The sequence below is a fragment of the Pseudoliparis swirei genome, chromosome 16, assembly GCF_029220125.1.
Source record: "Pseudoliparis swirei isolate HS2019 ecotype Mariana Trench chromosome 16, NWPU_hadal_v1, whole genome shotgun sequence".
In the NCBI taxonomy this organism is placed as follows: Eukaryota; Metazoa; Chordata; class Actinopteri; order Perciformes; family Liparidae; genus Pseudoliparis; species Pseudoliparis swirei.
Genome location: NC_079403.1, coordinates 9,375,637 through 9,391,166, shown reverse-complemented (window position 1 = coordinate 9,391,166; position 15,530 = coordinate 9,375,637). Strand labels below are relative to the sequence as shown.

At 42.0% G+C, this 15,530-nt stretch overlaps 1 protein-coding gene across 2 annotated transcripts in view; it reads left to right on the top strand.

Annotated features, from left to right (window-relative positions):
- The window catches only part of plod2 (procollagen-lysine, 2-oxoglutarate 5-dioxygenase 2), a 35,535-nt gene extending 20,313 nt beyond the window's left edge, over positions 1–15,222 (top strand). The window contains exons 5-20 of one of the 2 annotated variants that reach the window (XM_056434096.1): positions 3,276–3,388; positions 3,485–3,548; positions 3,826–3,923; positions 4,863–4,964; positions 6,668–6,793; positions 6,900–7,021; positions 7,726–7,830; positions 8,742–8,867; positions 9,457–9,598; positions 10,326–10,388; positions 11,622–11,735; positions 12,039–12,104; positions 12,342–12,446; positions 13,669–13,815; positions 13,938–14,063; positions 14,243–15,222. In XM_056434096.1, coding sequence (XP_056290071.1) covers positions 3,276–3,388; positions 3,485–3,548; positions 3,826–3,923; positions 4,863–4,964; positions 6,668–6,793; positions 6,900–7,021; positions 7,726–7,830; positions 8,742–8,867; positions 9,457–9,598; positions 10,326–10,388; positions 11,622–11,735; positions 12,039–12,104; positions 12,342–12,446; positions 13,669–13,815; positions 13,938–14,063; positions 14,243–14,398 — 1,775 coding nt within the window. In that variant the 3' untranslated portion in view covers positions 14,399–15,222. The remainder of the gene's footprint in view (positions 1–3,275; positions 3,389–3,484; positions 3,549–3,825; positions 3,924–4,862; positions 4,965–6,667; positions 6,794–6,899; positions 7,022–7,725; positions 7,831–8,741; positions 8,868–9,456; positions 9,599–10,325; positions 10,389–11,621; positions 11,736–12,038; positions 12,105–12,341; positions 12,447–13,668; positions 13,816–13,937; positions 14,064–14,242) is intronic. The other variant, XM_056434097.1, reaches the window with a different exon arrangement.
- The last annotated feature ends 308 nt before the right edge of the window (positions 15,223–15,530 follow it).

The following is a 15,530-nucleotide window of genomic DNA, read 5'->3' as shown; positions in this document are numbered from 1 at the left end:
TGCTCTTCGCAATAAAACATCTTTGATGGGACGTGTCGCATCTCGGCCAATCAGCGTTCAGATGTCCACAGCGTTTGGGAAGTTAGATTAGCTTGAATGTTAGTCCGCTACATCTGCTGCTGTCACGCTGCACGGTGTAGCAATACTAACGAAGTACCCGTACGTTAAAAACGATGTGATTTAGCATATTTTTAGTATCGATACTTCATTAAAAGAGCGATCAGAGCGGACGCAATGCTCCGCTCCGTTAAATGCTGTCTGCACGCGCAGCGAGCGGCGCGTGCAGACAGGTGAGCACACTCTCACCTCACACTAGCACTTTTTGTCGTGTGAAATAGAGCCAAACTTTAGAACGCCTCTGCCTAGTTGCCATGTTTGCTGCAGTCTGAAGAAGAAACTAAAAAAGTTTGCGCATGCGCAACGCCACAGAGGACCGTTAGCAGAACCGTGAAAGAATTTGGCTGACGATCCCAAACAATCGATTCACTGGGAACCGGTTCTAAAACAGAACCGGTTCTCAATTCCCATCCCTAATTACGGAACTATCTAACTACGACGAAAAGCAGATGTTACATTGTCATCCTTGTCATGGCGTATCCCTTATATGCAGTGGCGGGCCGTGGGCCTGGGGCCTGGGCCTTCAGTGAGGTCCTAGACAGTCCCACCCGAATTAATCCACCTCTTATTACTATCATTATGATGCCATGGCTCTTGACCAGGGCTCAATACGTCGATCACGGCGTAGTATTGGTAGATCGCATGACATAAAAAAAATTTGGCCCGCCCCCGTCATTTTCTCGATAGCACGTCTTTGTTCATTTATTAAACTAAACAGCCGTCTGATGTTGATCGTATCTACACAACAGCATGTCATTTCTCTCGGCTCTCCGTCTCGCCCGCTGCAGAATGCGCGCATCTGGACGGAGAAAAAGAAGAAGAAAAAAGTCACTTGCACTCGTCTGTTCACTAAACAGGGCATTGTCGCACCCAAAGCAGATTTCAAGTATATGCTCGACCAAATCGACATCTTCTCTTCCTTCCGCCATTGTGGGTTGAAAAAACAGCTTTGTAGTCCGCGAATTAATTCCTTTATCAAATTCAGTTTCCTAGTTCTGAGGTTTTGCATCTACCTGCCCATAGACCCCGCCTCTCAATATTGGTAATCCAATCAAAAGACGTGCAGCACTCCGCCTGCTAGCTGGCTCCTGTGCCGGTTCCGGGGCCTTCTAGAAGGCCTAGAGGAGCCAACTCTAAAGCTGATTGGTTGACACAACATTGTCATTCCCATTCACTTGAAGCTACCAGCGCCCGCAATGTTGATTCTGAAGGCCTAAGGGCAGATTTTAGCCCCCTGGCAACACACGATGGCTGAATATGATTGGATAAAAGATCTAACATAAAGACCAGCCCTCCAAATCTCAACCGCAACCAAGAGGAACGCGATGAAATTAAGAGAATAACTCTTACTCTGGGAAATAATTGAATACATATTTGTGGGAAAATATATTTAGAAAAAAATATATATTCTGATGATGTTTAGGCCAGCAGAGAAGGCCTTGCTGGCCCTGACGGCCCGCCACTGCTTATATGATGATACTGCATGCTCGTTGGAATTCAGGGGGCTGAGCATCCGTGCAGTAGCCTCAGTGCTGTTGGTCTAAAGAGCTGTGGAGCGATTTCAAGGAATGACAACAGACAGGAGTTAGTCTAAAAATATAAAACCACAAGACATGTATTTTTATCTCCCGCTGTAAAATGGAAGAATATTGTTCCTGTAAACTGTTTACTTGAGGTATGTCCTGTCCAAGTGGAAAGAAGGGGACAGAAGACCATTCATGTAAATATTAGGTCAATATTCCTGTTCCTTTTTGATCATTTTGGACCATTTTTAGATTTCTTTAGTGGTCACTCTTCTGTAGTTCATATAAAGAAGTTTTGAGGTATAATGTGATTGTGACATTAACTACATGAATGACGTTTTTACAAAAGGATCAATATACATGCTGCAACCTGTTTGTGAATTACTGCTTTCCCTGTGGTCATCATTGTGGTCTGACCTCCCGTGTTGGAGCTTGTCTGTCTCAGACTGATCACAGGCTGGTTTTAGCATTCATTCACATGACATGTGGATTTGTCTTTGCCACAGTTTGTCTGAAATTGCAGGTTTTGTTTGTGTCTATAAGGCTACCGCCCATGTGATCATTGTGGAAAGTTTTATAGCATCTATACACACACACACTACTGTGTCACAGCGACGTGGAAGGAATAGATACATAGTAGGGTTGTGTTTGTGTGTGGCCGAGCGTGTTTAATTAGGCTTGATGAATCTAAATGGCAAAACCAACATATGATGGTTCTAATAAATGACGTGGCACCACTCAGGGTGCAGCATAGACAGTTGCAGGAGCTATAAATTAACTTTAACTTTAACTGTAAGCACTTTGACTTTAACCTGCTATATGTATTTTGTATTCCTCTGTATATTAGTATTGTTATTGTGTTTTATTTTTATCGTTTGTTGCTGCTCTTTTGTGCACCCGCTGCTGTGATCCTGCAATTTCCCCACTATAGGACTAATAAAGGAATATCTAATCTATCTAATCTAAATTAAATTTATGTCAAAATAGACACGTATGAAAACGAGTTCCATTGTGTTTCCCAGCAGAGCAGCGTTAAAAGATTAATTTATTTCGCTCTGTGTCAAAAGGGCATGCACTTTCTAGCCCTGTCTGGGATTTTTAAAGCGATAATTAAGAAATATTATATCGTAAAAATATGATTTGCATAAAATCTTAGAACTTTTTTCATCCTCCTGCCATTTAGATGAGGTCATGTCTATCCGGCGACTTGTTGACAGTGTTTATGGCATTTTTTCCCTTTAAAAAAATAGTTTCTTCGCACACCAGCAACATATCCGAACCCTGTAATCTGTCACTGTGGTCAGTGTCTTTGAGCCAGAGAAGAAAAAAGAAAAAAAAGGGAAAACTTGAGACGAAATTGCCATGAGAATGTACATTTCGAGAGGGTGTGAGAATTGTACCAGCACACTGTTGGGAGACAGTTCTAACGTACAGACTGCGGCTGTCTGCCCATTATTGCACTTCTTTCTTTCTTCAGACTGTGTGAAGAGAGTGCCGGCCCATTTCTTCTGTGTTTTGGATTATTGCCCAAAATCCCTGAGGCAGTATACTGAAATTGTCACCTACAGTCTTGTAAACGACTTTCAATCCTATACTTTACCGTTGGTTGTGTTTCATGTTGTTTATTACTTGCAGGTATCATCGGCTATGCCCCATACATAAACAGAGTGGTTTCACAGTGGAACCTCCATGACAATGATGATGACCAGCTCTTCTATACCAAAATGTACTTGGATCCTTTACAGCGAGTAAGTGTCTTGTGTCAATGCTTAATGTTTAAAATACATCTCCAAATAACCTATCGTGGATGACTAAGATACCCTTTATATTTCCCTGTCTTTCAGCAAACTCTCAATATGACTCTGGACCACAAGTGCCAGATTTTCCAGAACCTGAATGGGGCCGTTGGTGAGAAATCAAAGAAACTTAACCAATCAGTCAATTATATGTTAAATACGTGAAAACTCAATTATATGAAACCCCAGTTGTATGCTGGCTGTTGTGAGTCCAGAACATTACCACCATGTTGTTTTGCTCTTGCACTGTGTACGATTGGATGTTTTTTAGGGAACTTGTAGACTGAGCAATTTACCCAGGAAGCAATAAACCTTTAAAGATTTAGCCCATGTGGCAAGTCCATTTTCATAATCTGGCCTGAAATGTCTCCTGTTCCTCTTTTTGGCAGATGAAGTGCTGCTCAAGTTTGGAAGCGACCGCGTGAGAGTTAGAAACACAGTGTACGACTCTCTGCCAGTGGTTGTCCATGGCAACGGAAACACCAAAGTGAGTAAGAAGTTATGCCTTCAGGCACACCTATCAAATCTCACCATGGCACAGCATATATACTTTTTGAGTTAATTAGCCTTATGGACAATAGCTTTGGGTTATTATACTTTTATTTTCCCATTGCAGTCTAATTTCTGTCTTGGCCCACGTCTTTTAGATCCAATGAACATGAGTTACCAATGATTTGGATCCCTGCATTGGTTCCCACACATTCAGGAACATATACATACTGTTCATATGATACTTTCCATACATTCTGGCCATGAAATCCAGCTCATTATTTATATAGGGGAGAGTGTTCTGGCCAAAGCTAGGCTACAATGCTGATATGCCCCGATTTTCTTTTCACAATCGCTCCCTGTAAAGTAGAGTGATGGACTGGCAGAAAAGCAGGATGTCTGTAAGATACCATCATCATTCCGGGGAGGTTTTTTTTACCTCCCCCCCATCTCTTAACAAGTCTCACTTCACTGCCAGCGTCTGTCCCTGTCCTTCCTTGCTAACAAACCAAACTGTTGAGTCATTCTTTCCAGAGAAGCTCGAATTGGTATCCGTTATGAGAGATTCTTATACAGCAGCGAACTGAAGCTAGTATTCCCCCATGGATTTGACTTAAGAGCAGAGATCATTGTTATGACAATATGTTCACATTCACAAAGAGAACCGAGTAGGGATAATTAGACCAAATCGTAAAGTCTCAATTTCACAAAAAGAGACATTTATCGCCCGTTGTCTTAAGTCTGACAAGTTATTCTGCTCGGTCATCTAGTTCCTCCGAAAAGAAGAGGATTGAATACTCACAGTAATATTGCAAGGTATTACACACACATCATGGTGAATGCTGCTGAATCAAAGAAAGTATTTGGAGTTTTTTTCTTATGATGACAATTATCTTGTGTAACCTGGCATTCACCTGCTGAAATCTTTCCTTTACAGATGTACTTGAACTCTTTGGCAAACTATGTCCCCAACACATGGAACTATGAGAAAGGCTGTAGCCACTGTGATGACGACCTTGTGGACCTGTCTCAGTTAAAAGTATGTTATTTTCTTGAAATGTGCTGTTCTCTTTTGTCCTTTTTTGAAGTGCTGCTATGGAAGGTTTGTATTTAGCCAACTCCCTGTGGACACAGAGAAGGATGAAATATCGCCTGGTCTTCCAGAATGAACCATCCATCTATCAGTGACTGTCTAGACAGTAGGGGTGGAGCCCAGCTTGTTATATTTCAACAGATATGCAAGAATGATTGTGCGGCACACACTCCCTCTCCAACAATAATAGGTTATGTGACTGTTGGTCCTTTTGGACCCTTTTAAAAGAGCATAAGTGCCAAGGAAACTACTTGGGGAAGAGGAAGCCCTGCACTGCTGTGGTGCCGGATATGGCTTCTGGGGTTTCCAGAAGGGCTCATTTAAAGGGGAGGCGCTGTTGACCAGCCTGTCTTTTTAGTGGGCTTTCTCCGTATGGGTTTTATCCGGAGTAGTCATTGTGGTTACGCTGAACATTTGTCACTGAGACCAAGTCAAGGCTGGCAACATATAGAAGGCATGAATGGCAGGCATTACCAACGGATGCTGGCTGCGTGGCTGCGTCTGTTATGAAAACTTCTCTCTCTGCGGGCCACTGATGCATAGACAAGATCGCAGTTATTCAATTATATTATTGCTGTTTTTATCGACTGTTTAGTTGGCTACAAAAGTGCAACAAAACTGGTCTCAGCAATCCAATAACATCGAGTCACCAATCCCTTAACGTTTACTCTGATTCTGCAGGCTCCATAAATAAATGTACAAACCCAGCTACATGAAAGGCTTCTCTATGAAAAGTTGGTCTCAGTGACCTTGCATGATGAATAAAGAAAATAGCTTTTAATAATAGGCAATTTAGCGAACAATTTCATTCCACTGTGCCACACTGTAAGATTACGTCACTTGGAAACACTGGTTCAACTGTGTCCAGGCCTTTCTTGTGGGCTAAACCCAGACCACTGGCTGTCTAGCTTGGTTCTTTGTGTCCTTTGGTTTTGGGAATAATCTCAAGCTTTGCAAAGGGTGTTACACGTCTACCCAATACTGAGAAAACCAGATGCCTTCCCTACCTATTTCGTCTCTCGGGCTCTATGACCCTGAGAAGCAGTAATTGCGGAACACGCAAATTAGACGGTTCGGCTCGGATCCCTTTTCATCCCTGGCCCAGACCTTTGCTGTGAACTGGTCAAGAGGATGAGGAGGCCAGACGGGCTGTTTGGCTGGAGCTGTCATGGGAAACTTCTCCCTCTCCTCTTCTGAGTGACTTGCTCTATTTCTATTTTTATCTTCTTTGCCCTCACTGTCCTCACATGAGAGTTATACGTGGCAGGCGCAAACGCACAACAGGTACACGACAGAAAAATATGAATAGTTACTCGACGTAACTTTAGTTCTATGAGTGAAAAGAGAAAAACTTCCACCTCAATGTATTTGTGCTGCAGCAGAGTCTGCATCACAGAGAAGCTAATAATAGACTAATACACATTATTATAAACAGATAATGAAGCCACCCAGCGCTGCCCCCATTTCAACTCTCCTTTTCCACAGAACACACTGAAGAATGCCGTCATTGGACCACATCTGTGTCAACTTCACTGTTGGCTTGTGTCTGACATAAAATGTCAAATCCTCCATGAGTGATGTTAAACAGTGCTCCTTTGCCAAGTACAGTTGTGTGAAATTGTACTCATTTGTCTCTCCTATCTAAACAGGAGTATCCAACTGTGTTGGTTGGAGTATTCATTGAGCAGCCAACTCCATTTCTTCCTGAATTCTTCCACCGGCTGCTGACTCTGGATTATCCCAAAGATAAACTCAACATTTTTGTCCACAACAATGTAAGTGTAGGCAGCTGCGGCTGTTTTTTGGTAGTCTTCTAGATATCTACCCTGCATGGCTCCTTATATGTGGCTTCTAATACATTAATATTGGCTCCCTGCTCAGGAGGTTTACCACGAGAAGCACATCCATAAGTTCTGGGAAGAGAACAGACATGTGTTCAACACTTTCAAGGTTGTGGGACCAGAAGAAAATCTGAGCCAAGGAGAGGCCAGGAACATGGGCATGTATGTCTCTAAATCCATCATCTTTCAGAACCCGTGGTTTGAAATACAAACTAATGAAACCAGTTGATCGTAACCTCAAGGAAAACGTGGTTGTGCGAAATGACATTTAAGCCTCTAGATGGTGCTTGCATGATTTCTATTTAATAAAGCACTCCTCTTGTGTTTCACAGCAATGTAAATAGTGTCTTGTTATTAAGGACCCTTTTGGCGACCAGTTGTTCACTTCACACTAAATGTTTTATGCACATATATGTAGTGTTGTAGAAATATTGTTTACTCAATAGTTAAGACCACATATTTGTCGTTTCATGACAAAGCAGTCAAGTATAAGAGCAGTTTCCCTCTATGATTCCTTCTATATGGGCTCTCACTCTCATTGATCAATGTCATAGTGAGTACTAGTCTGTTGTTACTGTGATAATTAAATCTGTGAGATCCTATCAAAAGCACAGTATGCCTGAAAGCATTGTTAAGGACAGCCCTATAATTAAGATGTCTTTTCTAAAATCACATTATCCACCAGAGGCCTAAAGACAGTCAGTTAGTGCCTGACTCCACTAGTCAACATTACATTTTATCCTTAGAATTTAATACATTTCAATATGTGACCGTGATTACTTCCAAGTATTTGATTGAACTGTTATCAGCCCTGGACTGAATAATCACTGCTCCCTGTGCCGTGTCTGTGTCTTTGATCTCATTAGGGATGTGTGCCGTAAGGATGCCACGTGCGACTACTACTTCAGCCTGGATACGGATGTGATGCTCACCAACAGACAGACACTGAAGCTCCTCATTGAGCAGAACAGGTAATCATATGGGAGCTGTGGTAGCTGGAAGAAGGAAAAAAAAAACTGGAACTCATTCAACAAGCCTCCCTGGTTGTTGTGATCGCTGAACCATTGGAAGTGGCAAAACCACAGGAACATTTCAGCCGGCTGAAAGAAAGTTTAAAAATAAGCCACTCTGGCTTCCTGTTATTGCCACATGGGAACAGTGAAAGAGTCTATGGAACTAACCGTGAAATGACACTTTGCATTATACAAAAAAACAAACAGGCCAACCCTTCTCCGCTTCTGTAGCTCGTGATTGTTTAGAAACCATCCCATGAGCTATGTCATTGTGGCACTGGCGCTGCATTGGGACCTGGGAGTCGTGCAGAGTAAAACCCCAACCAGAATATTTAAAGACAGCATGAGAATTCTTTAGCTGGCACTGAAATTGTGGGGCCAATCTATCCATACTAAAAGAAAGCATTGGTATGTTGTAGAGCATCCATATCAACCAACACTGTGATTTATGGCTCCATTTGTTCAAGTCTGCCAGGTTTATTTCACGGAAATATATCCCTTTCATTGTGGTTTGGGTTTGTAAGACTAAAAGAACAGCAGTGGAAAAATCCAGTGTTACTGTAAGCCATGCGAATTCAAAGAAATTGACCAGATATACGGTATAAAAAAACAGCCTGGTGCAGCCAGCAGTTACCCTTACTTGAATCCGGTTCTGCATGATCTAAGACTCTGGTTTTCATTATGCAGTTCAATTATCTGTTAGTGACTCGGCAGTGATCATGCCTTTCCACAGAGAGGTTGATCTCCTTGATGCAGCATCACTACCGGACCCAGTACATTAGGTAGTTGGCTCTCTGTGAGATGTCATTGACTTGTATCTGCTCAGACAGAATTACCATCTCTCTACCGTGCCTCCTGCTTCTCTACAGAAAAATAATTGGTCCCCTTGTCACTCGTCACGGCAAGCTGTGGTCCAACTTCTGGGGAGCCTTGAGTCTGGATGGTTATTACGCTCGCTCTGAAGATTATGTCGACATTGTGCAGAGAAAACGAGTGTAAGTCACAAGTGCAAGAAGGCTGCTACACACACACACACACACACACACACATAGCAATGGCTTTGCATTGTTATTGTTCACACGTTGGATCTCTCAGAGTGTCCACGACTAAAATAAATATTGACCTATTGTGCTGAAGCTCATCCATTTAGCCGTAAACAACCACACACATACAATGTCTTCGTGGTGAGCTACAGTCTAGGATACACAGATGTGAATAGTCATTAAAGCCACAATCAACCCGAGTGGAGGTTTAGTACTGGACATCAAAGTCATATTAATTTTTTCTCTCTCACTGTTTGGATATAATGTGTAGTGGGTGCGTGGGCGGAGGGTCTACAGATGAACCCATAGACAGACTATGGTGCAGGTGGGATAAGCCGTTACAAACTGGGGCAAAAAGAGGGATCCATTTCAGAGGAAAACAACACTGACATCTTTGAAAAGTTATTGTAAATGTAACCAAATAAACAAGATATTCAGAAGGAGTAATTCCGTAAAGAAACTTTTTTTCTGCAGCACGCCAATAATCCAAGGTTTACTGTAAAATAAGCACTTCCTTTTCTCCATGTCTTGTCGTTTCTAGGGGTATGTGGAACATTCCTTTCATGGCACATGTATACCTTGTCAAGGGCAGTGCTTTGAGGAATGAACTGAAAGAGAGGAACTTATTTGTGCTGGAGAAACTCGACCCAGATATGGCTGTGTGTAGAAATGCCAGAGAAATGGTAAGACCACGCAACCCCCATCTTAATGGATTCATGTCTCAATCGTGTATACATGTTGTAAAGCCTGCACTGTGTAGCATCTATAATCAAATGTCAGGATTAGGGGCCTTACTCCCTGTAAGGGATGGATACACTATGAAATGTGGTTTTGTATTTACATAGAGAAAAAATGTATACGGCTAGTTTAGAATCTTGACCCTGAAAAAGCTCACGCCAACGAAGGTTGAAAAGACTGGCAAGTATACACGGTTTGAAATGTCTTTGGCTGTCATCAAGGCATGAACCTCCTCTGATGATGGTTGCTCTGTGCTCCCATCATCCTTCACTTGCTCTTGCACTTATTGCCATGTGACCACAGACAATGCAACCTGTTGCAATGCAATGTTTGTCTTGTCTGTAATGTATTTTACATTTGTAATCTGTCTGTTCCGTTACATCACTGACGTGTCCTCCGTGCTTTAAACTAAACCACTACCATGCCTGATCCAAACTCGGTGTACTTTTGGATTGCTTGGCCTTTTTCCCAGCATGCATTCCTCCCATGTTAACCCATGAAAACATCAGCTTTAGAGGGACCCTTGCTTCTTATTCACGCAGGTGCATTTCCTCTCCTCCCGAGTTGCTCTGTATGTGACATATATATATATATATATACTTCACCCCGTCTCATTATCTGAAAACTTAATTTATGTTATCCTGTTTACATGATGCTTCTCCTTCTATTTAGACCAGTCACAGAGAAAAAGACTCCCCTTCTCCGGAATCATTCCATATGCTCAGGCCCCCAAAGGTTTCCATCCGTTTTGATTATTCTGCTTTATGAAACATTCATTTCCAATGGGTTAGCACTTTGAAACCATTCTGAGCTTTGGCTCGACGTTTACCTGATTTGATTGAGGATTTTTTTTGGCCCAACAAAGTTTAGTATTTTAGAATGTGAAGGTATTGAAGGATTAGTTACACACTAACTTTTGGATCCTCAATTTAAATTCAAATGAGAACTATTAATCATTCATTCAGATCGTTCACTGAGATATTGGTGATTTTCTGCCTATGCTGCCTATATCCTTACGTAAGAAATCAGTTTGCCTGGCAGCTCTTTGGAAATTGATGTGGATTTTTTTGCATGAGTTAAGGTCCAAAGTCAGATATTTGTCGAAGCTAGTTCGAGAGAAAAGCCTGGTTTCTGTCGTGTTATTTTATAATAACTTACAAGAGGAGATCAAGAAAGAGAAAGAAGGTTGGAGAGTCAATACCAATGCAAGTCCCCTCGCCTGATGCTTTCCTCCACACGGCCAAACCCTCCAGGAAACACAAGTCTGCTCCCTCTAAACACAGGGACTGATCTCAGACTAGGCTCCAACAATATCTCTTTTCACTCATGTAAACCATCTGAAATAAATCATAGCTTTCACGATATGTTTTTGTGCAAAACGCTCACCGCAATATTGATAAATTACTTGGAATTTTCCCCTACAAAGCCTAGTCTGATAGTGAGTCCCCCCCCCCCCCCCGCTCCTCCACTCTACCCTCCCCATGCTTCCCTGTAGAGGAATAGTCATTCCTGGACTTGCTTTGGCCCGAGCTGCCCAACACCCCTCTATCCCTGTTCTACCACTCCTCTCACCTTACTGCCCCCCCACCCTATCCTGTTCCCAACCCACCGACACCCTGCAGCTCTCCCACCCACCACCCATAAATAATCTCAGATTATTTATATGGTATTTGTGTCTCTTCCGGTTCGACGTCGAACCTAATGGATTTCAGTGTGTTAAAACACACTTGAATCCCACTTTCTTTCTTTTTAATTTTTGGGCAAATGAAGCTTTGAAGTAGTAGTTTGCCACGAGTACCACTTTGTGTGTTTTTATGCGGCGCTAACTTTTTTATGAGCATTCAAGTCATAATTATAACCCGCCGTGTATTTATGTGCCTATATTACGGTTGTGTAGAAACAAATGTGAAACATGAAAGAGATTTCAACTTGTTGTGAAACTGACTGAACTTTTCCCGCTTGCTGCAGGGAGTCTTCATGTACATTACAAACCGTCAGGACTTCGGGAGGCTCATTTCCACCGCCAATTATAACATTTCTCATTATAACAATGACTTGTGGCAGATATTTGAAAACCCTGTGGTAAGTCATTATGATCTCTCATTCTTCTACGAAGAAAGCCATTGTTTTCTGAATAGCGGAGATTAACAGCAGCCACCTGTAAAGGTTATTAGCCATAATGGAATCATCTCAGATGCGAGACTATTTTGTCGTAATGACCTCAGCGTGATAAGACTCCTGACTGATAAGGCTTTGTGATTTACGGCTGTGTTTGGCACACTGGGATCTGCCATGTGGGAGGGGGGATTAACTCCGAGAGGTATGTAGGTCAGCAAAAAGTCCTAAAGAAATAGCAACGAATCCAAAATTCTTTTCTCCTTACAGGACTGGAAGGAAAAATACATTCACCAAAACTACACTCAAATCTTTACTGATAACTACTTGGAGGAGGTTTGTAGTGTGTGTGTGTGTGTGTGTGTGTTGGAGATACAGACCGAGACAGTGAAAGAGAATGACCATGCACGACTGAAATCTCCACATCTGTTTTTAACATAGCTTTTACTACATAGCAGTTAATACAGCTCAAGGTGAATCTGTAACTCATGTAAATTCTCATTGGTCTCTTTATGTGTGCCTGTTTTTGTCTGTGTGTGTGTGTATGTGTGTGTGTGTGTGTGTGTATTGCAGCCTTGTCCAGATGTGTTCTGGTTCCCAGTCTTCTCAGAGAAGGCCTGTGATGAAATAGTTGGGGAGATGGAGCACTACGGCTCATGGTCTGGAGGCAAACATGAGGTCAGTACTGTGAACAGAGCTGTAGTCAACACACTACAGGCACACATGCTTTTTTCTCTCCTGTGGCTGTGTAAACGCATATATGTATCGGCAAGAATGTGTGTAGAATAATATTCTGGCTCTTATACTGATTATTTCAAATGGAGTGGACCGTAACTATATCTTGATAAATTAATACATTTAATAAAATGTCAAACAATATCGGACAAATGCAGATTTTCGGTCGACGGGTAGAAAGATGTCCTCTTGCTAATGTCGCTAGCATGGCGAATAAATAGTTTAAATTGATGAATTAAATGAAGCTTTGAATTTATTTTGTATTAAAACCTGTTTTCTCTCAATGAATTAATTATTTTAGTACTAAATAACACCGATCAAAAGTTTGTGGCAATAGGTTTCCCGTCTATGTTCCTGCAATAATTCCACACAGTTGGAAACACTGGGGCACATTTTCTCACCAGCAGCAGCATCCATTTGCTGTAATTTATTTCAGCAGGCATCAAAAACTTTGAAATTGCCGGAGTTTGATAATTAGCACTGGATGACGCCTTCAATGTCTTGTTGTGGTGAAGTGTTTGTTGTAATTTATCCAACCCAGACACAAGTAGAAAGAAGCAGAAGAAAGGAAATAATCCTTCAAGTTGCCTCGTAAACTTTATTGTAACAGCCATGTGTTTGTTGTCGGCTGCGTGAACTCTTACTTTCAAGCTACCTTTGCGTTTTGTTTGCCAGATGTTGGGCATCCGCGCTACTTTTTACATGTGCATATCATATTTTTGCGAGGACACGCACAATATCACACAGACACATGAGTGGTGTTCAGGGTCCTACTTGTACACACACGCTTAATTTTATAACATTCCTCTCCAGGTCCATAATTTGTATATAACCATATATGTTTATGATGTTGTGTTTTATGTTTATGGTGTCTATTTCATGTGGCCTGTTTGATGTAGGTTGAAATTGGCAATTAATGTGTCTAAAAAAAGTTTGCCTGGGAGACTAAATGTGTAAAGATACTTTGACTAACTCCAGCAGCGGCTGAGGTGGATGGATCATTGAGCCTCATGCAGGCAGACAACAGTGCAGCCTGTGGTGTTAAAACACACACACACACACAGGCCCACACACACACACAGACACGTCGTCATCTGCATCGCCCACATCGACGACGGCGGGTCATCTCCATTCACACTGCAGTGTGCCTTGCTATCGTTCTCAGGACAGGCGGATCTCCGGCGGCTATGAGACCGTGCCCACGGACGACATTCATATGAAGCAAGTCGGGTACGAAAAAGAGTGGCTGCACTTCATCCGGGAGTTCATATCGCCCATCACGTTAAAGGTTTTCTCCGGCTACTTCACAAAGGTCAGTGTGACCTCATGAAACCTGTTTGAGCATGTGAATGTGGCCCAACAGTGGCTGACAGGTGAGATATGATCAATGATGCACTGACTGTCAGCTCACTGCATTCATGCGCTTCTTCGCAGGGTTACTCAATCATGAACTTCGTGGTAAAGTACACGCCTGAGAGGCAAGCGTACCTGCGACCCCATCACGACTCCTCCACCTTCACCATCAACATCGCCCTCAATAACAAAGACACAGACTTTCAGGTAAGGACTTGTACTGAGGGAGATGCATGACATTTTTTATCGTGGTGCAACACCTCAATGCATCTTGGTGTCAGATTTTCTCTTACATCACCGTCCTAATATCCTCGATAACCCTGTAACCGATTGTGCCAATCATTAATATATTAATCCAATTTAAATCGTCGCTTTTTTTCTCTCAGGGCGGGGGATGCCGCTTCCATCGGTACAACTGCTCCCTGAATTCCACTCGCAAAGGCTGGAGCTTCATGCACCCAGGACGGCTGACTCACCTCCACGAAGGCCTGCCCACCACCAACGGCACCCGCTACATCGCCATCTCCTTCATCGACCCCTGAACTCTCTGATCGTACTGTAAATATGTCTTTTGCCCCCCCCCCCCCCCCCCGGTTTTGCTTTGTTTCCTGTCATTTTTGTTTTATTCTGAGCCCCCAAATGTTTTGCTGAAGCAATTACTTTTGCAAAACAAAAGCTTTGAAAGGAATCGATGAGTGCATTAAAAGGATTCTCTGTCAAACAGAGTGTAGACTGGAGAGAGGGAAGTAACGCAAGTAATTCACACGTCGGCTACACAAATAGGAAAAGAAAAAAATATGCTGGTAGGGTACACAATTGTGTTACTCCTATTTCCAATAAGTACATTTATTAGAAACCTACAATCTAGCTGCAATTATTGTTACTGTAGCTCATCATGATTGTTACATAACTGTTTTAACAATGTCATGATCACTTTGCCGGCATACTATAAAAACCTGTCAATGCTTCAATGACTACTGGTGCTTATCAATACTCCATGTTTCTGCATTCAAGGTTGAAGAAAAATCCGTGTTTTTATACCCTGAAACTATTTGGATTCCATTTGTGATTTTACTGAAATTAAAGTTTGATGCGTTCCCTGTGATGGAAACAACATTTTATTCTGGAATTTTGCACACCAGACAGCAGAATTCAATATGAATTATGTTTGATTGAAGTTCAATATTCTGATTTACTTGAAAATTTCCTTTTTTATTGGAAATTGGTAACATTCATTTGCTTTCTTGAAGATTTTTTCAGCAATTTTTTTTTCCGGAGAGATGTGTATGAATGGATTATGAAACTTAGTAAGTTTTTTAACTTATTGTCAAAATTAAAATGATCTATTAAACAAAGAAAAAGCTTTTCTCATTTACTATTCTGATCATTTTTGACATTATGAAACACACAAGTGATTTTGCTTTGAAAGCAAACAATAGTTTTATCACAGTATAACTCAAGATGTTCCGCCTTCTCTGTTGATACTCCTGGCAGAAGGAAAGCCGAGTCTGGAAAACATCACTCCGCTGCAGACAGCCATTCATTGTGTATCGGTTCATCGGAGACCGGCACGTTGCTCTCTGCCGAACACGTCACATGTAGAATCAATCAGGCCCGGACTGGAGCACTGGAGGGTTTGGGGTGTGGTGTGATGATGTATATCGGTGCAGATGA